Genomic DNA, 22885 nt, shown 5'->3' with positions numbered 1-22885 from the left:
CCCCCTTGTTTACTTGCTCTGTGTCTCAAGTCTCCTATTTTTTTTTGGATCATCTATGAGTAATGACTTGAAATTATTGAGAGCACAAGGTGGGGGAGAAAGATAAGAGCAGAAATTTAATCCATGAATGTTTGACTGCCTGTGTGGAAACAGATCTGAAGTGCAGCGGAGAGCGTGGTGATTAAACCTTTTGTTTACGTCAGAACAGAGGACAATAAATAAAGCATGCGGGGACTCAGTTGATGGCGAATATTATTTATTCCACACCTGAAGTTTTGGAAAATTGAACAAATCTACAGCATCTTGATTTGAAGAACAGCTACGACTTTATTCCTCACTTTCTTTTTGTCGTCTGACGTGCAGCCGTGGCAGCTGACCGCTGTCTGGAGCCCATGTCAGAGGGGACGTGCTCCGAGTACGTTCTGCTCTGGTACTTCCACCCTCGCTCTGGGGAGTGCCGGCCATTTGTGTACGGCGGCTGTGGGGGCAACCGAAACCGGTTCTCCACAAGGCAGGAGTGTCAGAGCTGGTGTGGGAAGGAGAGGCCAGGTAGAGCACACGGGGAGGAGCAGTGACTTTTATCAGTGTAGATGCTGAAAGATAACATCCTGTTCATCTCTACACAGGCACTGAACCCTGGAGATGAACCAGCAGCCCGAGATAATATCCTCATTGTGTACATAACTGTGTAAAATCTTTTGTGTTGCTTTTATTTATAGATTTTAAAAGCTGTGTCTCGATTTGTTGTATGGATTCAAATATGCGAATGCTGAAAAATGTTGTAATTATATATATATATAAAATCCTTCTGTATTGTCGTGCTCGTCTCTTCCCTGCCCACGTCTTCCTGCAGTGTCTCTGTCTCTTTATATAACACTCAGTCACCTTTCTTATGTGTCTGTGAATCGCCCTCCATCCTGTGTGGTGTGAAAAATAAGATGCTGGTGGAGCCGACTGCCTGCTGCCTCCTCCACCGCTACATATGTTCCTTTGGTGGGGGGGTGTTATGGGTCAGGCTGGGAGCCAGACGAGAGGCCGACGGGGGCCCAGGGAGGGAGATCACGCAGGGACTGATTTCCAGACCACCGCCGCAGCAGTGGCAGGGGATTCCTGCGTGGGTGTTGATGTGGGGGCGGCACACGTTAGAGTTTTTTATTTATTTTTTTGTTCCCTCTGGCAGTGCGACACAACACGACTGAGATTAACAGTTTTTTATTGGTTGATGTTTTGAGAAAAATGCAGCACTGTCTTAGTTCAAGCTGAATTCTTGTGCCAACATTCAGTTTAGTTATTTAGCATCTGCACCAGTTTTCTTAAACTGAAGTTAGTTCCTCAAAAGGCTGTGCACCAAACAAATATCAGTCTTTCAAGAATTTTTTTTACATTGACCTCAGAGCGACAGATTTCTCTTTTCTAAATGAGTGTCCTTCATATCTGCTGTGGGACGTGCTCTCACAGACCTGCAAGATATGATCACAGTCCACAGTGAATCAAATCCTCAGAGCTGCAATAAAATATTCAACCAGTAACACTTGTATTTTCAGCTTTCATCTCATTTGCAGAAATTTGGAAAAGATATTCCGGAGGATAAATCCTGATATTGTTCATCAGCCGACTTTTCCTCTCGAGTTTCCAGCAGGTCAGAGTTTTCATTTTACTTAAATATAAATACACATACAAGGGGTTCTTCCCTGACCCATAATGCATCCTTCCAAGTTCTGTGATGATCCATCCAATAGTTGTTGTCTTGCTTTCAAACAAACAAACCAACAAATGAATGTACAGGAAAGGCTGGGACAAAAACACAAATTCCAAAATGTGTAAAAACGTTACGGCAGCAGGGACAGTAAAAGTTAAAGGAAATGTTTAAACGTCTTTGTATGAAATGAAAGTACCTCAGTCTACTGGTAGGAGTCAATACCAGTGTAAAATCAAATCTACGGTGTGGTCACTACTCCTTCACACAAGCTGCAACCCATTATTTTGATTTCTCCATCAAGGTTGAGGAGGGGCGATTATTACTCCATCTCTGAGATCAAGTGCCGAGTGGGAGGACATCTCATTACACAATGTGTCATTACTCCAGCTGTGAACACTCAGTTATATTAATCCTACAATCAAGTCGCTCATTAGACCCGGACCCAACGCCCTCTCACTCCCACCATGCTCTCTGCTCCTTGCTGACATGGAGCATCACTGCGGGTGGTGGTGGTGGTGGTGTGTGTGTGTGTGTGTGTGTGTGTGTGTGTGTTGCACTCACGCTCAATTATTCATTTTGATTAAAAACACAAAGTTCAAATCAAGTAACCACATTTGCACATTTAATGTTTCTATGAGTTACTAGTGAGTAGTATCAGTGTGTAGTGAAGTATTTGTGAAGCAAATATCTACTCATCCTACTTGTAAACATGTATTAAAGAGCATCATATTAGAAAGTAGTACCAACATTTTCATTATTAGTTTCGCTGCAAGTTATTTTCTTGACCCACCGACAGTTGAAGATCAAGTTTAAGTACTTGTTGAAAACAAAAATAAATTTTACTTCACTGTCAAAGAAATATATGATAAAGAAATGCACCGAATCCTCATATTTGAGAAAATGTTTGCCATTGTTTTTGCTTTAAAATGACTCTTAATTACACTCATTGATAAACTACCTGATGCAGCTTATCTTAACATTGTTTGCTTTGTTTCATAACTAGTTCAAAAATCTAAATAGTTTAACTCAAGTATCCAAAAATAATAAAATCTTTACATTAGAGAAAATGATTGTAAACAGATGATTAATTATTAATCTAAATACCAACTAATTAACTTATTGATCCACTAACCAATGCATCTTATTTTAGGTTTGTATATAATTGATCAAAAGTTTGTGGAAACTTTCAAACAAACTTTAAACTCTGCAAATATTTCATAATGATACAAGGAGCTGTCCATGGTCCTGAATGTGAACCACTCAGTCTCACAATGGATCATGACTCTGCTTCGAATATAATATCTACTTAGTGTGTAGTTACTGTGTACTGTTACTTCTTAGTGTGTAGTTACTGTGTAGTGTTACTTCTTAGTGTGTAGTTACTGTGTAGTGTTACTTCTTAGTGTGTATTGTCAGTGTATAGTGTTGGTATGTATTAGTGTGCATTGTTAACTTTAGGGAAACTACTGTAAAAACATACAAAGAGTAAAACCTGCATTTAAAACTAAAAAGTAAACCAAACTTTTCTTTGTGTGTGTGTGTGTGTGTGTGTGTGTGTGTGTGTGTGTGTGTGTGATGCCTCACGCTCGCCAACAGGTCACATTTACCAACTTTCCCTCCTCTTCATCACCGCAGCTCAGCCAATCGGAGGAACCTCTCCTCCGTGTGAACCAGCAGCGGGATGACGTGTGTGCTGGCGTAGAGCTGCGGTTCCTCGGCTGCTACTAAATGAATGCATGGTGGGGATGGAGGAGCAGGACGCACCGGCGGCCAGACTGTGCGCACTGCTGACCTCCACACACACAACCGCACACAAACAACCACACGCACACACGATCACACACAGGATTTGTCGTCGTCACTCCTGAGGATTTCTGCCTCTTTGGGTTTTTCATTTCTTTGCAGGGAATCATCTACAACAGTTTTCTTTATTTCAGGACACGAGTGGTAAGTTGAGAAGTTGCTTATACACATTTATGAGCTCATTAGATCATATTGTGGTATTTTATCATCTAAAAACAAAATGTTTGTCCTGAGGAGAAATGATAGAAAGAGTTTTTCTGCTTCTTTTGTGCATCAATGAACATGTTTAATTGACTTTAATGAAAAGATGGTGTCTGCAAATCGGTGTGAATGCACCTTTTTAAAATCTTATTCTTCAGATTCAAACAGAATAAAAAAGAAAAGCCTACATGCAGGCAGTGAATGTTTTGTCCTCCATGTCCCAGGGGAGCCAGCATGCTGTCCTCTCTGAAGACCCTGCTGCTGCTCTCGGTCCTGTGCGCACCGACCTCCAGCCTGTGCCTGCGCCTCTACCACAGCCGCTCCGACCTCCTGTGCGACAACCAGCTGGAGGAGCCGGGCTACTCCCCGGTGGAGGACTGGGGGTCCCTGCTGCAGTCCGCGGAGTATCTCTCCTCCTCCTCCTCCTCCTCCTCCTCCTCCTCTGCCGAGTCCAGCCGCGGGAAGAGGACCTCGAGTCCCGCAAACTACCGCTTCATGAGCAGGACCAAGCTCCGGGGGCAGATGCTCCGCAACAGCAGCAAAGGGGACCGCAGGAGCAGACTGACCCTGTCCCTGGATGTCCCCACCAACATCATGAACGTCCTGTTCGACGTGGCCAAGGCCAAGAACCTGCGCGCCAAGGCGGCCGAGAACGCGCGTCTCCTGGCGCAGATAGGACGAAGAAAGTGACCGTGAAAGACACAAGTTTGATTTTAACACGACCAGCGTGGGCCTCGTTACTCTGCTGTAATCGATTACTTCTCGTTCACTTTTTAAAGTAGTTGTGTTGGTTTGATTCTGCGAGGCAGTGGTAGATTTGATTCCAGTTAAAATAAGTATTTCTAATGTCGCGATTACTGAGAGGTCCTTTATAGATCCAAGGTTTTCATCCTCCTTTTCTGTTGCTGTCATAATAATACAAATAATAATTATAATTATAATAATAATAAAATTAATAATAATAATAGGGGCAATAAAGGATGTGAACAGATGAAACTCTGTGACTGGAAGTTTGATAGTGATTAAGATTCAAACTCATAAATTGGAACTTAAACTTATTTATACTCAACTAAATTTTCGTAATGTTTGCTTCTTCTTCTTGTTTCCTGTTTCAGCATCTTGAGTTCAGACAGAATCAGATCTGGAGCCTCGAGGTCAAATTCGTATGAAGATGATTGAGAAAAGATTAAAGACGTTCAGATTGGAAACAAGTCAGATTCTCTCAAACTGCTTTCAAGTTTGCAAAGAGGATTTCATATTTGTATTATTAATATTATTATTGTTGTTTTAGCAGTACAGAATATCCCTCGGATTTTATTTTTCAGTAGAACGAATACTTAATAGGTTTAGTTTACCCCTGAGTCATGGAATTTTTAATCTCGGACTTAACCACAAGAACAAAGTTATCATCAACTTTTATTTCTTTTGCTAATGACCAGTGTTGCATAATCATAACATTACATTTAAGAGGATTACATGTTTTTCTCTTCGCTGCCTCCTTCCTGACTTGAATGTTGAGGACATGAGGACCTGTAACGACTCCACAAACACACAAACCAAGCAACACATCATGAATCGGTAAAAATGCAAATGCATGGGAATGTATGTGTTCATCAGATGTCTGTTATTTTTATACAACTCAAAATAAAGGATTATTTTTCCTCAAATAAAGCAACGAAAAAGAACCAATTAAATGTCCCTTTTTTATGCAGCTTTATGATAAATCCACTCACATGTCCACGAAGCTTGAGCCTGAATGATTGAGATTATCTTATCATACATATATTATATATGAATATATAACAGTTTGTTTGGCACCTGCATGGTTTACCCCTTGATCACGTTTCTTTAGAATCAGATTTAATGGATCCAAATGTTGATCACACTGTGTATTTATGTTGAAGAGAACATTAAGTGACCCACGTTTTAATTTGAATCTGTATAAACCTTATAAAATCTGGTTTTGGCAGTTTAGGGGTGAAAGAGTTCTACCTCAGACAAAACAGAGCAATGTCTCCCTCTTGTGGTCATTTGTGATAACAACACATCAGATCCACAGGTGAAGCCCCTCATAAAAGTTCAGTCAGTGCATTTTAATTATTCATCCCCCAAATGTTGCTCCCAGTCAAAGTGGGCAGCTCCTCCAGCTTCTCAAACAATCAGAGGCTGAAGGGCTCAAGTTTTTTCGAGAGACACCGAAACACTGTAAAAACCTAAACTCACAAAAAGGTGGCTTCACAACTGCTGCTGTATTTTTATGTCCTGTCATATATCAGATTATACTTTCATATATTAAGTGAGACATGGCAAACATGCAGCAGGGATGTATCACAGCTTTCTGATAAGAATAAGATAATGATAAGAATGAAACTATAATGTGTCTAATTGTTCCTTAGATGTACAGGAAGTGGGTCATTTTAATCCTTGGGTCTGGAATAGCATGTAATAATATAATAATATAATATAACCTATAATATAGTCTTAATTTAAAATGTGTACACTTTTAGATTAGTTTAACTAAGGACACTCTCAACGTAAACAAACATTTTCAATGGATTTTACAAATTGTAATCAATCCCATTAAAAGACGTAGGCTACTATCATGGATGTATTATATGAGAGGCAACATCAATATCTATCTAAATATATAATATAATATAATACAATATAATATAATATAATATAATATAATATAATATAATATAATATAATATAATATAATATAATATAATATAATATACTTGTGTTACTGCAGCGCCCTCTGCTGGTTCCGGTACAGAACGGTTGTGACGTAGTTTCCGTCGACGTGGACGTTCTAACAGGAAGTGAGCTCTCACTACCAGGAAGTGAGTTTTCTCTTCGGCTACGTGGAAGTAGCTTCTCTCTTCACCGAGGCTGAGAGCGACACGTTCACTGCGACGCGATGATCAAGAAGTTCGACAAGAAGGACGAGGAGTCCGGTGAGATTTTCAAATCATCGGCGTTTAACTTCAGGAAGCGACGGCGCAGGGAGAATTAAAAACCCGGTCGCTGTGGAAGCTAACGCGGTGCTAGCCAGTCAGCTAACGAGCTAAAGCAGCTGGAAGGAAAGATGAAGCTCAGTGTATCAGTGACTTTCTGATTGATTCACATTCAGCAGCAGATGGTTTGAAGCAGCTTTGAGCCGAGGAGCAGCTGCAGTTCAACCGGAGACATCGACTCCTCCCGTCGGGTTTAGCTGTTAATGTTTAGCATTGGCTAACTGTACTAGCAGTGCGAGCAGGGCAGTGTCAGCTGGATGTTGTGATGTCTGGTCGTTACTTGACTTGTCCGCTGTGACATGAGCTTAACCTATAACCTGATGATTTAAATGAATGATGTGACCTCACTATTATATGTGTGTTGAATTAACATGCATGTGTAGCATTAGCACACGCCACCTCTGCGTCCTCCATGTGTGCCGTGTGTGAAGTTCAATGCAATAACAATTTAAAGGTTAATATCACTGCCCGTGTTGTTTTGACTTGTAGGAAGTGGGTCCAACCCTTTCCAACATCTGGAGAAGAGCGCTGTGCTGCAGGAGGTAAAGTCTGCACCTGGTTTTCCTTCAAACACGATTTGCACAAATACAAGTTGAAATATCTTAATCTCTGCTCTTAAATTAAATCAGTCCCTTGTCGTTCACAGGCACGTATTTTCAACGAGACTCCCATCAACCCAAGAAGATGCCTCCACATTCTCACCAAGATCATCTACCTCCTCAACCAGGTAAAGCATCTGAATGGAAAATAGTTAAGGAGCTTTTCATTGACATCCGAACACTCTCTCACTCTGTTTACTTCTCTTCGTTCACTCAGGGTGAGCACTTCGGGACCACAGAGGCTACTGAGGCCTTCTTTGCCATGACCAGGCTATTTCAGTCCAATGATGTAAGATATAATTAAGATATAATTAAGATATATCTGTTTTTAATTATTCAGTTTTGTTAATATAGAAATGCTGTATTGAAAGTTTATGCTGTCTTTCCCTCATAGCAAACCCTGAGGAGGATGTGCTACCTCACGATCAAAGAGATGGCCAACATCTCTGAGGATGTCATCATTGTGACCAGCAGGTTTGTACCATGATCACGGCTTCAAGTATTAGACATAGATGTGATGTCTCACACAGGACATGAGAAAGTACAATCCAGTACCACTAGGATACTTGAAGTTACAGATCTGGATGCAGAAAAATCTGATTTATGTCATGTTGTTTAGAAATCTGGAAAGTAGAAAAGGTGTGATTCGCTATTTAAGTTATTACCACGGAGAGAAAGTGTTTGTAAGTGTTGTTATACGTCCACCTTTCTTTTGGGGGTCACAGTTTTTTTGTCTTGTTTGATTTTTCAGCCTGACCAAGGACATGACTGGGAAGGAGGATGTATACAGAGGACCTGCTATCAGAGCCCTCTGCAGGATTACAGATGTGAGCCCTTGTCCTCTCTCCCCATCGCTTCCTTTTCTTAGACCATAACTTACTAAAACACCCTGGGAAATCTGAAAATGCACTTAAATAAGAAGCAAAGCACTCTTCCCTCATGTTTTTTTTGTCTTCCCCACAGACCACCATGCTGCAGGCTATTGAGAGATACATGAAGCAGGCTATTGTTGACAAGGTGCCCAGTGTGTCCAGTTCTGCTCTGGTGTCTTCACTGGTAAGACAGCATCGCTTTTTACTTCAAATTGAGAAATACAAAATTCTTTAAATTAGGTCTGGATTTGGTAATGTTGTTTTACCATGTGATTATGTTAAACTCTCTGTCTGTGTGTGTGCAGCACATGGTGAAGATGAGCTATGATGTGGTGAAGCGATGGGTGAATGAAGCACAGGAAGCTGCTTCTAGTGACAATATCATGGTTCAGGTGAGTAGAAACAAACACAAATGAAGTTAATTTGATTGTGAAAGTTATTATAAATGTAGAGCATCATTGGTTGGGATTAAACAAACACATTAATTTAGCTGTGGTTGTTTGTCCTCTCCTCCAGTACCACGCCCTGGGCCTGTTGTACCATCTCAGGAAGAACGACCGACTTGCTGTCACCAAGATGCTCAACAAGTTCACCAAGTCTGGTCTCAAGTCTCCGTTTGCGTACTGCATGCTCATCCGTATCGCCAGCAAACTGCTGGACGAGACCGAGGGAGGGTGAGTGGATGTGTTGTCATATGACACATCAGTAGAGATGCACAGGGTCCTTGGTACTCAAGTAGAGCAGCTGATTCCCCAGTACTATCTTATTCATGGTATTTAAATGTATCTTTACAGTCACGACAGCCCCCTGTTTGACTTCATTGAGGGCTGCCTGAGGAACAAGAATGAGATGGTGGTGTATGAGGCTGCTTCTGCCATCGTCCATATGCCCAACTGCACTGCCAGAGAGCTGGCCCCTGCTGTGTCAGGTCAGTCAGTCACTCACATCTATTCACTCTCTTTGTACAGTGATGTTGTAAAGTGACTATTTATATTACATGCTAATGAATATAAGTGTGTGTGACCCTGCAGTGCTGCAGCTCTTCTGCAGTTCTCCTAAAGCTGCTTTGAGATATGCTGCAGTCAGGACCCTCAACAAGGTACAGCTTTAGTCTCTGTCACTCAGAATTACACATTTAATTTAAATTTAAATAATATCACATACAAGTTCTTCACAGCTCAAGTTTATTCTTTGAAAGTTAAATGTTTTGTTGTTATTCAAGCCCTGTATTGAAATTTTCTTTGTGTCCACAAGGTGGCGATGAAGCATCCCTCCGCCGTCACAGCATGTAATCTGGACCTGGAGAATCTGATCACTGACTCGAACCGAAGCATCGCCACGCTGGCCATCACCACTCTGCTGAAGACGGGCAGTGAGAGCAGCGTGGACCGACTCATGAAGCAGATCTCCTCGTTTGTTTCTGAGATCTCTGACGAGTTCAAGGTCAGAAATCTTTCTCTTCAAATTCTTGTTTCTTGTGTATTTGATAACAAAACCATTATGTTTCTGTAATGAATAAAAAGATGATACCTGCCGAAATGTCCTCAACTTGGATATCAAATGTGTCAGGATGATCTATTTTTATTCCTCAGGATTTCAGCGTCTGTGGCCGTGAAAGATTAATTTCTCATATTAATTTCATGGCTTAGTTTGTACCCGGTTTTAAATCCTGTTATTTTTTGTTTGTCATCCTCAACCTGTCGCTGATACCTGTTTACTCCAGGTGGTGGTGGTGCAGGCCATCAGCGCACTGTGTCAGAAGTATCCCAGGAAGCACAGCGTCATGATGAACTTCCTGTCCAACATGCTCAGAGATGATGTAAGTGGAGATTTAACCGAGCACAGACACAGAGAGCTGATTTCATCACCTTTACAAAAAATGAATGTCCATCCAAAGATGGGTAAATAAAATGTCCTACATACAGATGTGTGGATGGATACAGCTCAAGTATTGTGATTACTATTATTTACATTAGGTACACAGTGTATTTTGCAGTCGTGTTTCTCTTCTAAGTGGAGCACAGGACCCCCAGTGACCCCCCCCTCCTCTCCCTGCAGGGCGGGTTTGATTACAAGCGTGCCATCGTGGATTGCATCATCAGCATCATTGAGGAGAACCCAGAGAGCAAAGAGACGGGCCTGGCCCACCTGTGCGAGTTCATCGAGGACTGCGAGCACACGGTGCTGGCCACCAAGATCCTGCACCTGCTGGGCAAAGAGGGCCCGCGCACGCCACAGCCCTCCAAGTACATCCGCTTCATCTTCAACCGGGTGGTGCTGGAGAGCGAGGCCGTTCGTGCAGGTGAGACTCCAGGGACTTATCTTTTAACATCCACAGACAGATACTTCAGCCTGTTTACTAATGATGTTCTTCGAGACATTTTGAAACGAGCTGAAAAATATTTTGGGTTCTTTCTCCACTCTCAGCTGCCGTCAGTGCTTTGGCTAAATTTGGAGCTCAGAATGACGATCTGCTGCCAAGTGTCCTGGTTCTGATGCAGAGGTACTTCATTTACACTTATCTGCTTTTGTTGCCTTTATCCATTTGTGACTGTGTTTCCTGCACTTTTCATTTGGAGAAGAACTGGCTAAAAATGTACCTGGAGGGACTCGAGAAATTATTTTTCACTCATTAATTGTCCTAAATTAGTGGATTTTAATAAAGTGGTTAAAATGTATCATGCATTGCTGGTGAATATGTGACGACTTTAACGTCTGTATGTTCTTCCAGGTGCATGATGGACAGTGATGATGAGGTGCGTGACAGAGCTACTTTCTACATGAACGTGCTCCAGCAGAAGCAGAAGGCTCTGAATGCTGCCTACATCTTCAACGGTAATACACACACACACACTACTTTCCTCTGTGTTGATCAGTCCTGGATGGACATGTTGAGCCTTACTGTGTCCTCTTCTTTCTGTTTGTCTCAGGTTTGTCTGTTTCCATCCCCGGCCTGGAGAAGTCCCTCCACCAGTACACCTTAGAGCCCTCAGAGAAACCGTTCGACATGAAGACCGTCCCCCTGGCCACCACTCCAATCACAGAACAGAAGACAGGTACAACAAAGGGTTCTCTTGATTGATGTACTTTAATATTATTGCCAGAATAGTTTGTAAAAAGTTGATTATTTCTTCCCAGACATCGCCCCCATCGCAACCAGCAAACTGCCAGACAAGTTGGCCCCATCACGGCAGGACATTTACCAGGGTACGATTGTACCCGCCACCTGTCCTTCATGAAATTCAAGACGTACACATTAGTTACACATTAATTATTAACCTTTAATTTTAATTTGTCTCTGCTTCTTCGTCCACCTCACAGAGCAACTGGCGTCCATCTCGGAGTTCCAGGGTCTCGGCCCGCTTTTCAAGTCTTCAGAGCCGGTGCAGCTGACGGAGGCTGAGACAGAATACGTGGTGCGCTGCATCAAACACACCTTCGCCAGACACATGGTGTTCCAGTTCGACTGCACAAACACTCTGAATGACCAGCTCTTGCAGAAGGTACCAGTGCTCTGAGGATTTGGTTGAATGTATCCTCACAATTTACTTTTAGTATTGGTGTGTCTGGATTTTAAAGTTGTGAATGTGTGGTTTCTTCGGTCAGGTCCTTGTGCAGATGGAGCCGTCAGAATCCTACGAGGTGATACACTACATCCCCGCCGCCAATCTCCCCTACAGTCAGCCCGGTTCCTCCTACACGCTGGTCCGCCTGCCCGATGACGACCCCACAGCTGGTAGGAACACTGAGATTTAAAGGGGCAGGCTTAAGAAACTCATGACTTTAAGATTAAGACGTTATACAGCAGCTAAAGGATGGAAAAAAAACGGTCAAATGTGATTATGTTCAAGTTTAAATATAAATGTTTCTGAACAATATGAGGAAGAGCTGATTTGAGAAAAGGTTGTCTTGTCCTGTCCGTCCTTAGTGTCTTGCACATTCAGCTGCACTATGAAGTACCTCGTCAGAGACTGCGACCCCAACACAGGAGAGCCTGACGACGACGGTTATGACGATGAATACGTGGTACGTGATCACACTGAGCTGTGTATCTTCATCAATGTAAACAATGTTATTTTTTATTTGCGGGTGTTACTGACTTCTCTTGTGTTTCTTCTTCAGCTGGAGGATCTGGAGGTGACCGTCGCAGATCACATCCAGAAGGTTTTGAAACCAAACTTTGGAGCGGCGTGGGAAGAAGTGGGAGACGAATTTGAAAAGGAGGAGACCTTTGCCCTCGCGTCTGTACGAACTCTAGACGGTACGAAGAAGTCAAAAGATTTAGGCTGAAACCAATTTTCACTTCAAGTATACAAGTTTATTTCAAATAGATACAAGAGTCAAATAGAAAGTTTTCTCTTTAAGTTGTATTGAATTATCGACATAAATCTACATTACTTTTTGGATGTATTTTCCTGAATAACTGCTTCCATATCATTTTTGACTTGTGCATTGACTGACACTTGGTGTTATGTTATTGGTTTTCATGTACAGAGGCAGTGGGTAACATCGTCAGCTTCCTGGGAATGCAGCCGTGTGAGCGCTCGGACAAAGTTCCCGAAAACAAGAATTCACACGTCCTCTTTCTGGCTGGTGAGTGTTGCTCTTTGTTCCAAGACTTTTTCAGACAAATTGCTTGGAATGAAAAAGAATATATATAAGATGTTGTCTCTCATGTAACGTATAGAATCCGTCTTTATAATGTAGTCGATTCCTGTTGTTAAATTAAGGCTCTGACAGATGTGATTTAATCGGTCAACATCTGTTTTACTGGCACCTCCTCCTCCCAGGTGTGTTCCGTGGAGGTCATGATGTGCTGGTTCGTGCCCGCCTCGCTCTGGCCGATGGCGTCACCATGCAGGTGACAGTTCGCAGCGGAGAAGAGACGGTCGTCGATATCATCCTGGCCTCCGTGGGCTGAAGCGTAGCTTTGTGCCAACCGCTACCATAATGTCATGTCTGCACGGCAAACCGCTCTAAAACGAAATATATATATTGTTGTAATTACTACGCCTACAGCATCCAACCAGAAAAATATCATTGTTTTATTAATTCTAGCACGTAGACTTAGGTGTTTCCTCTTCTTGACTTTATACTGTCTGCTGCTCCTGGATCTGTCAAATCTTCAATAAAGGTAAAAACAAACATTACTTTACTGTCATTTAACTGTAACTGTTGCAAATGTCAGATGTGCTTGATTATCACATCATATTTTTTTCAATCAAAGCCTGACACAGGCTACCTGGTTATAATTTAATTATCTCGAGACTACAAGAAATAATTTTACTGTTAGTTAATTAACCTGTTCGAACCGTTGTTTTCTCATCATAACGAGTTAATTATTTCACAGGAAGATAATTAATGTCATTACAGCGTCCGAAATCATGAAAAAACGACATAGTTTAGTATGACGTCCAAAATCAAAAGAAAAAGGACATAGTTTAGTATGATGTCCGAAATCATTAGAAAAAGGACATAGTTCAGTACGATGTCCAAAATCTTGAAAAAACGACATAGTATAGTATGACTTTCTAAAATCTCGAAAAAACGACATAGTATAGTATAACTTTCTAAAATCTCAAAAAAACGACAAAGTATAGTATAACTTTCTAAAATCTCCAAAAAACGACATAGTATAGTATGACTTTCTAAAATCTCCAAAAAACGACATAGTATAGTATGACTTTCTAAATCTCAAAACTCGACATAGTATAGTATGACTTCCAAAATCTCAAAACTCGACATAGTATAGTATGACTTTCTAAATCTCAAAACTCGACATAGTATAGCATAGAGTCCAAAATCTCGAAAAAACGACATAGTATAGTATGACTTTCTAAAATCTCCAAAAAACGACATAGTATAGTATGACTTTCTAAAATCTCCAAAAAACGACATAGTATAGCATGACTTTCTAAATCTCCAAAAAACGACATAGTATAGTATAGAGTCCAAAATCTCGAAAAAACGACATAGTATAGTATGACTTTCTAAATGTCCAAAAAACGACATAGTATAGTATGACTTTCTAAATCTCAAAACTCGACATAGTATAGTATGACTTTCTAAATCTCAAAACTCGACATAGTATAGTATGGCTTCCAAAATCTCCAAAAAACGACATAGTATAGTATGACTTTCTAAAATCTCCAAAAAACGACATAGTATAGTATGACTTTCTAAAATCTTGAAAAAACGACATAGTATAGTATGACTTTCTAAATCTCCAAAAAAACGACATAGTATAGTATGACTTTCTAAATCTCCAAAAAAACCACATTGTATAGTATGACTTCCAAAATCTCAAAACTCGACATAGTATAGTATAGAGTCCAAAATCTCGAAAAAACGACATAGTATAGTATGACTTTCTAAAATCTCCAAAAAACGACATAGTATAGTATGGCTTCCAAAATCTCCAAAAAACGACATAGTATAGTATGACTTTCTAAAATCTTGAAAAAACGACATAGTATAGTATGACTTTCTAAATCTCCAAAAAACGACATAGTATAGTATAGAGTCCAAAATCTCCAAAAAACGACATAGTATAGTATGACTTTCTAAATCTCCAAAAAAACGACATAGTATAGTATGGCTTTCTAAATCTCCAAAAAAACGACATAGTATAGTATGACTTTCTAAATCTCCAAAAAAACGACATAGTATAGTATGACTTCCTGAATCTCCAAAAAACGACATAGTATAGTATGACTTTCTAAATCTCAAAAAAACGACATAGTATAGCATGACTTTCTAAAATCTTGAAAAAACGACATAGTATAGTATAGAGTCCAAAATCTCGAAAAAACGACATAGTATAGTATGACTTTCTAAATCTCCAAAAAAACGACATAGTATAGTATGGCTTTCTAAATCTCCAAAAAAACGACATAGTATAGTATGACTTTCTAAATCTCCAAAAAAACGACATAGTATAGTATGACTTTCTAAAATCTTGAAAAAACGACATAGTATAGTATGACTTCCTGAATCTCCAAAAAACGACATAGTATAGTATGACTTTCTAAATCTCAAAAAAACGACATAGTATAGTATGACTTTCTAAATCTCCAAAAAACGACATAGTATAGCATGACTTTCTAAAATCTTGAAAAAACGACATAGTATAGAGTCCAAAATCTCGAAAAAACGACATAGTATAGTATGACTTTCTAAATGTCCAAAAAACGACATAGTATAGTATGACTTTTTAAAATCTCCAAAAAACCACATTGTATAGTATGACTTCCAAAATCTCAAAACTCGACATAGTATAGTATAGAGTCCAAAATCTCGAAAAAACGACATAGTATAGTATGACTTTCTAAAATCTCCAAAAAACGACATAGTATAGTATGACTTTCTAAATCTCAAAACTCGACATACTATAGTATGACTTCCAAAATCTCAAAACTCGACATAGTATAGTATGACTTTCTAAATCTCCAAAAAACGACATAGTATAGTATAGAGTCCAAAATCTGGAAAAAAACGACATAGTAAAGTATGGCTTCCAAAATCTCCAAAAAACGACATAGTATAGTATAGAGTCCAAAATCTCGAAAAAATGACATAGTATAGTATGACTTTCTAAAATCTCCAAAAAACGACATAGTATAGTATGACTTTCTAAAATCTTGAAAAAACGACATAGTATAGTATGACTTCCAAAATCTCAAAACTCGACATAGTATAGTATAGAGTCCATAATCTCGAAAAAACGACATAGTATAGTATGACTTTCTAAATCTCAAAAAAACGACATAGTATAGTATGACTTTCTAAATCTCAAAAAAATGACATAGTATAGTATGACTTTCTAAATCTCCAAAAAACGACATAGTATAGTATGACTTCCAAAATCTCCAAAAAATGACATAGTATAGTATGACTTTCTAAATCTCAAAAAAACGACATAGTATAGTATGACTTTCTAAAATCTTGAAAAAACGACATAGTATAGTATGACTTTCTAAATCTCCCAAAAAACGACATAGTATAGTATGACTTTCTAAAATCTCAAAAAAACGACATAGTATAGTCTGACTTTCTAAATCTCCAAAAAACGACGTAGTATAGCATAGAGTCCAAAATCTCCAAAAAACGACATAGTATAGTATGACTTTCTAAATCTCCAAAAAACGACATAGTATGACTTTTTAAAATCTCGAAAAAACGACATAGTATAGTATAGAGTCCAAAATCTTGAAAAAACGACATAGTATAGTCTGACTTTCTAAAATCTCGACAAAAACGACATAGTATAGTATGGCTTTCTAAATCTCCAAAAAAAGACATAGTATAGTATGACTTTCTAAATCTCAAAACTCGACATAGTATAGTATGACTTTCTAAATCTCAAAACTCGACATAGTATAGTATGACTTTCTAAATGTCCAAAAAACGACATAGTATAGTATGACTTCCAAAATCTCAAAACTCGACATAGTAAAGTATGGCTTCCAAAATCTCCAAAAAATGACATAGTATAGTATGACTTTCTAAATCTTGAAAAAACGACATAGTATAGTATGACTTTCTAAAATCTCGAAAAAACGACATAGTATAGTATGACTTTCTAAAATCTCGAAAAAACGACATAGTATAGTATGGCTTCCAAAATCTCGAAAAAACGACATAGTAAAGTATGACTTTCTAAAATCTCGAAAAAACGACATAGTATAGTATGACTTCCAAAATCTCCAAAAAACGACATAGTATAGTATAACTTTCTAAAATCTCCAAAAAACGACATAGTATAGTATGACTTTCTAAAATCTTGAAAAAACGACATAGTATAGTATGACTTTCTAAAATCTCGAAAAAACGACATAGTATAGTATGACTTTCTAAAATCTTGAAAAAAACGACATAGTATAGTATGACTTTCTAAAATCTCGAAAAAAACGACATAGTATAGTATGACTTTCTAAATCTCGAAAAAACGACATAGTATAGTATGACTTTCTAAATCTCCAAAAAAACGACATAGTATAGTATGGCTTTCTAAATCTCCAAAAAAAACGACATAGTATAGTATGACTTTCTAAATCTCGAAAAAACGACATAGTATAGTATGACTTTCTAAAATCTCGAAAAAACGACATAGTATAGTATGACTTTCTAAATCTCCAAAAAACGACATAGTATAGTATGACTTTCTAAAATCTCGAAAAAAACGACATAGTATAGTATGACTTTCTAAAATCTCCAAAAAACGACATAGTATAGTATGACTTTCTAAAATCTCGAAAAAACGACATAGTATAGTATGACTTTCTAAAATCTCGAAAAAACGACATAGTATAGTATGACTTTCTAAAATCTCGAAAAACGACATAATATAGTATGACTTTCTAAAATCTCGAAAAAACGACATAGTAAAGTATGACTTTCCAAAATCTCGAAAAAACGACATAGTATAGCATGACTTTCTAAAATCTCCAAAAAACGACATAGTATAGTATAGAGTCCAAAATCTCCAAAAAACGACATAGTATAGTATAACTTTCTAAATCTCGAAAAAACGACATAGTATAGTATGACTTTCTAAATCTCCCAAAAAACGACATAGTATAGTATGACTTTCTAAAATCTCAAAAAAACGACATAGTATAGTATGACTTTCTAAAATCTTGAAAAAACGACATAGTATAGTATAGAATCCAAAATCTCCAAAAAATGACAGTATAGTATGACTTTCTAAAATCTCGAAAAAACGACATAGTAAAGTATGACTTTCTAAAATCTCGAAAAAACGACATAGTAAAGTATGACTTTCTAAAATCTCGAAAAAACGACATAGTAAAGTATGACTTTCTAAAATCTCGAAAAAACGACATAGTAAAGTATGACTTTCTAAAATCTCGAAAAAACGACATAGTATAGTATGACTTTCTAAATCTCCAAAAAACGACATAGTATAGTATAGAGTCCAAAATCTCGAAAAAATGACATAGTATAGTATGACTTTCTAAAATCTTGAAAAAACGACATAGTATAGTATGACTTTCTAAAATCTCCAAAAAACGACATAGTATAGTATGACTTTCTAAATCTCAAAACTCGACATAGTATAGTATGACTTTCTAAATCTCCAAAAAACGACATAGTATAGTATAGAGTCCAAAATCTTGAAAAAACGACATAGTATACTATGACTTCCAAAATCTCCAAAAAACGACATAGTATAGTATGACTTTCTAAATCTCAAAACTCGACATAGTATAGTATGACTTTCTAAATCTCAAAACTCGACATAGTATAGTATGACTTTCTAAATCTTGAAAAAACGACATAGTATAGTATGACTTTCTAAATCTCCAAAAAACGACATAGTATAGCATGACTTTCTAAAATCTTGAAAAAACGACATAGTATAGTATAGAGTCCAAAATCTCGAAAAAACGACATAGTAAAGTATGACTTTCCAAAATCTCGAAAAAACGACATAGTATAGTATAGAGTCCAAAATCTCGAAAAAACGACATAGTAAAGTATGACTTTCTAAAATCTCCAAAAAACGACATAGTATAGTATAGAGTCCAAAATCTCCAAAAAACGACATAGTATAGTATAGAGTCCAAAATCTCCAAAAAACGACATAGTATAGTATAACTTTCTAAAATCTCGAAAAAAACGACATAGTATAGTATGACTTTCTAAAATCTCGAAAAAAACGACATAGTATAGTATGGCTTTCTAAATCTCGAAAAAACGACATAGTATAGTATGACTTTCTAAATCTCCCAAAAAACGACATAGTATAGTATGACTTTCTAAAATCTCAAAAAAACGACATAGTATAGTATGACTTTCTAAAATCTCGAAAAAACGACATAGTATAGTATGACTTTCTAAAATCTTGAAAAAACGACATAGTATAGTATAGAATCCAAAATCTCCAAAAAATGACAGTATAGTATGACTTTCTAAAATCTCGAAAAAACGACATAGTAAAGTATGACTTTCTAAAATCTCGAAAAAACGACATAGTAAAGTATGACTTTCTAAAATCTCGAAAAAACGACATAGTATAGTATGACTTTCTAAATCTTGAAAAAACGACATAGTATAGTATGGCTTCCAAAATCTCCAAAAAACGACATAGTATAGTATGACTTTCTAAAATCTCGAAAAAACGACATAGTAAAGTATGACTTTCTAAAATCTCGAAAAAACGACATAGTATAGTATGACTTTCTAAATCTCCAAAAAACGACGTAGTATAGCATAGAGTCCAAAATCTCGAAAAAACGACATAGTATAGTATGACTTTCTAAATCTCAAAACTCGACATAGTATAGTATGACTTTCTAAATCTTAAAACTCGACATAGTATAGTATGACTTCCAAAATCTCCAAAAAACGACATAGTATAGTATGACTTTCTAAAATCTCCAAAAAAACGACATAGTATAGTATGACTTTCTAAATCTCCAAAAAACGACATAGTATAGTATAGAGTCCAAAATCTCGAAAAAATGACATAGTATAGTATGACTTTCTAAAATCTTGAAAAAACGACATAGTATAGTATGACTTTCTAAAATCTCCAAAAAACGACATAGTATAGTATGACTTTCTAAATCTCAAAACTCGACATAGTATAGTATGACTTTCTAAATCTCCAAAAAACGACATAGTATAGTATGGCTTCCAAAATCTCCAAAAAACGACATAGTATAGTATGACTTTCTAAAATCTCGAAAAAACGACATAGTAAAGTATGACTTTCTAAAATCTCGAAAAAACGACATAGTATAGTATGACTTTCTAAATCTCCAAAAAACAACGTAGTATAGCATAGAGTCCAAAATCTCGAAAAAACGACATAGTATAGTATGACTTTCTAAAATCTCGAAAAAACGACATAGTAAAGTATGACTTTCTAAAATCTCGAAAAAACGACATAGTAAAGTATGACTTTCTAAAATCTCGAAAAAACGACATAGTAAAGTATGACTTTCTAAAATCTCGAAAAAACGACATAGTAAAGTATGACTTTCTAAAATCTCGAAAAAACGACATAGTATAGTATGACTTTCTAAATCTTGAAAAAACGACATAGTATAGTATGGCTTCCAAAATCTCCAAAAAACGACATAGTATAGTATGACTTTCTAAAATCTCGAAAAAACGACATAGTAAAGTATGACTTTCTAAAATCTCGAAAAAACGACATAGTATAGTATGACTTTCTAAATCTCCAAAAAACGACGTAGTATAGTATGACTTTCTAAATCTCAAAACTCGACATAGTATAGTATGACTTTCTAAATCTTAAAACTCGACATAGTATAGTATGACTTCCAAAATCTCCAAAAAACGACATAGTATAGTATGACTTTCTAAAATCTCCAAAAAAACGACATAGTATAGTATGACTTTCTAAATCTCCAAAAAACGACATAGTATAGTATAGAGTCCAAAATCTCGAAAAAATGACATAGTATAGTATGACTTTCTAAAATCTTGAAAAAACGACATAGTATAGCATGACTTTCTAAATCTCAAAACTCGACATAGTATAGTATGACTTTCTAAATCTCCAAAAAACGACATAGTATAGTATGACTTTCTAAAATCTCCAAAAAACGACATAGTATAGTATGACTTTCTAAATCTCAAAACTCGACATAGTATAGTATGACTTTCTAAATCTCCAAAAAACGACATAGTATAGTATGACTTCCAAAATCTCCAAAAAACGACATAGTATAGTATGACTTTCTAAATCTCAAAACTCGACATAGTATAGTATGACTTTCTAAATCTCAAAACTCGACATAGTATAGTATGACTTTCTAAATCTTGAAAAAACGACATAGTATAGTATGACTTCCAAAATCTCCAAAAAACGACATAGTATAGTATGACTTTCTAAAATCTCGAAAAAACGACATAGTAAAGTATGACTTTCTAAAATCTCGAAAAAACGACATAGTATAGTATGACTTTCTAAATCTCCAAAAAACAACGTAGTATAGCATAGAGTCCAAAATCTCGAAAAAACGACATAGTATAGTATGACTTTCTAAATCTCAAAACTCGACATAGTATAGTATGACTTTCTAAATCTCCAAAAAACGACATAGTATAGTATGACTTTCTAAAATCTCCAAAAAAACGACATAGTATAGTATAGAGTCCAAAATCTCGAAAAAATGACATAGTATAGTATGACTTTCTAAAATCTTGAAAAAACGACATAGTATAGTATGACTTTCTAAATCTCAAAACTCGACATAGTATAGTATGACTTTCTAAATCTCCAAAAAACGACATAGTATAGTATGACTTCCAAAATCTCAAAACTCGACATAGTATAGTATGACTTTCTAAATCTCCAAAAAACGACATAGTATAGTATAAAGTCCAAAATCTTGAAAAAACGACATAGTATACTATGACTTCCAAAATCTCCAAAAAACGACATAGTATAGTATGGCTTCCAAAATTTTGAAAAAACGACATAGTATAGTATGACTTTCTAAAATCTCCAAAAATCGACATAGTATAGTATGACTTTCTAAAATCTTGAAAAAACGACATAGTATAGTATGACTTTCTAAAATCTCGAAAAAACAACATAGTATAGTATGACTTTCTAAAATCTCCAAAAATCGACATAGTATAGTATGACTTTCTAAAATCTTGAAAAAACGACATAGTATAGTATGACTTTCTAAATCTCCAAAAAATGACATAGTATAGTATAGAGTCCAAAATCTCAAAACTCGACATAGTATAGTATGACTTTCTAAATCTCAAAACTCGACATAGTATAGTATGACTTCCAAAATCTCAAAACTCGACATAGTATAGTATGACTTTCTAAATCTCCAAAAAACGACATAGTATAGTATGACTTTCTAAAATCTCCAAAAAAACGACATAGTATAGTATGACTTTCTAAAATCTCGAAAAAACGACATAGTATAGTATGACTTTCTAAAATCTCGACAAAAACGACATAGTATAGTCTGACTTTCTAAAATCTCGACAAAAACGACATAGTATAGTATGACTTCCAAAATCTCAAAACTCGACATAGTATAGTATGACTTTCTAAATCTCCAAAAAAAGACATAGTATAGTATAGAGTCCAAAATCTCAAAACTCGACATAGTATAGTATGACTTTCTAAATCTCAAAACTCGACATAGTATAGTATGACTTTCTAAAATCTCCAAAAAAACGACATAGTATAGTATGACTTTCTAAAATCTTGAAAAAACGACATAGTATAGTATGACTTTCTAAAATCTTGAAAAAAACGACATAGTATAGTATGACTTTCTAAAATCTTGAAAAAAACGACATAGTATAGTATAGAGTCCAAAATCTTGAAAAAACGACATAGTATAGTATGACTTTCTAAAATCTCGAAAAAACGACATAGTATAGTATAACTGTGCAGGTGAAGGGGCGGAGAGAGCTCCTTCACCTGCACCACAGAGGATCAATCAGCACAGGTGAGAGCTGTTAGCTGATTGATCCTCAGACTTTAAAAGACACTCAGAAGGACACACGGGAGAGGAGACTGGTGAAGCTGGAGGTCCAGCAGATAGTGCTGGACCTGTTGAGTTAATGTTTTGTAAGTTTCCGTTTATATTAATAAAGAGATGTTGAACACACAATGGTTGGACTGGTTTGTCTCTGGCTGTCGTGAGGGGAACCCCGTGG

At 37.0% G+C, this 22885-nt stretch overlaps 4 protein-coding genes across 10 annotated transcripts in view; 3 read left to right on the top strand and 1 right to left on the bottom strand.

The window, feature by feature from the left end:
- The window catches only part of col7a1l (collagen type VII alpha 1-like), a 52947-nt gene extending 52129 nt beyond the window's left edge, over nucleotides 1-818 (top strand). For all 5 annotated transcript variants that reach the window (XM_069519820.1, XM_069519817.1, XM_069519819.1 and 2 more), the window contains 2 exons: nucleotides 364-549; nucleotides 627-818. In XM_069519820.1, the coding sequence (XP_069375921.1) occupies nucleotides 364-549; nucleotides 627-646 (206 nt within the window). In that variant the 3' untranslated portion in view covers nucleotides 647-818. The remainder of the gene's footprint in view (nucleotides 1-363; nucleotides 550-626) is intronic.
- Nucleotides 819-3431: 2613 nt separating this feature from the next.
- Nucleotides 3432-5390, top strand: ucn3l (urocortin 3, like). The gene is made up of 2 exons (XM_020078116.2): nucleotides 3432-3646; nucleotides 3928-5390. Exons 1-2 carry the CDS (start codon nucleotides 3432-3434, stop codon nucleotides 4391-4393), a joined length of 681 nt encoding a protein of 226 aa, XP_019933675.2. The 3' UTR covers nucleotides 4394-5390.
- Nucleotides 5391-6478: 1088 nt separating this feature from the next.
- Nucleotides 6479-13341, top strand: copg2 (COPI coat complex subunit gamma 2). The gene is made up of 24 exons (XM_020092350.2): nucleotides 6479-6663; nucleotides 7213-7265; nucleotides 7370-7450; nucleotides 7540-7611; nucleotides 7717-7796; nucleotides 8074-8149; nucleotides 8286-8378; nucleotides 8500-8586; nucleotides 8711-8868; nucleotides 8989-9122; nucleotides 9226-9293; nucleotides 9449-9637; nucleotides 9918-10013; nucleotides 10253-10496; nucleotides 10622-10697; nucleotides 10926-11029; nucleotides 11125-11250; nucleotides 11333-11401; nucleotides 11516-11697; nucleotides 11801-11930; nucleotides 12123-12220; nucleotides 12317-12455; nucleotides 12689-12787; nucleotides 12985-13341. The coding sequence occupies exons 1-24, from the start codon at nucleotides 6627-6629 to the stop codon at nucleotides 13113-13115; spliced, it is 2622 nt and encodes an 873-aa protein (XP_019947909.1). The 5' UTR covers nucleotides 6479-6626; the 3' UTR covers nucleotides 13116-13341.
- mest (mesoderm specific transcript) overlaps nucleotides 13052-22885 on the bottom strand; it is a 32296-nt gene continuing 22462 nt past the window's right edge. For 2 of the 3 annotated variants that reach the window (XM_020092351.2, XM_020092353.2), the window contains exon 13: nucleotides 13052-13170. The gene's annotated coding sequence lies outside the window, so the exon portion shown is untranslated. The other variant, XM_020092352.2, reaches the window with a different exon arrangement.

Source organism: Paralichthys olivaceus, chromosome 23 (genome assembly GCF_024713975.1).
Source record: "Paralichthys olivaceus isolate ysfri-2021 chromosome 23, ASM2471397v2, whole genome shotgun sequence".
Lineage (NCBI taxonomy): Eukaryota > Metazoa > Chordata > Actinopteri > Pleuronectiformes > Paralichthyidae > Paralichthys > Paralichthys olivaceus.
Note: the sequence above shows the minus strand (reverse complement) of the source record. Positions and strands in the feature narration are given on the sequence as shown.

Coding starts and splice junctions, on each gene's coding strand:
- ucn3l (XM_020078116.2), top strand. CDS start 3,432: ATGCATGGTGGGGATGGAGGAGCAGGACGCACCGGCGGCCAGACTGTG. Junction 3,647..3,927: donor TTTATTTCAGGACACGAGTG/GTAAGTTGAGAA, acceptor TCCATGTCCCAG/GGGAGCCAGCATGCTGTCCT.
- copg2 (XM_020092350.2), top strand. CDS start 6,627: ATGATCAAGAAGTTCGACAAGAAGGACGAGGAGTCCG. Junction 8,869..8,988: donor CTGGACGAGACCGAGGGAGG/GTGAGTGGATGT, acceptor GTATCTTTACAG/TCACGACAGCCCCCTGTTTG. Junction 11,251..11,332: donor AATCACAGAACAGAAGACAG/GTACAACAAAGG, acceptor ATTTCTTCCCAG/ACATCGCCCCCATCGCAACC.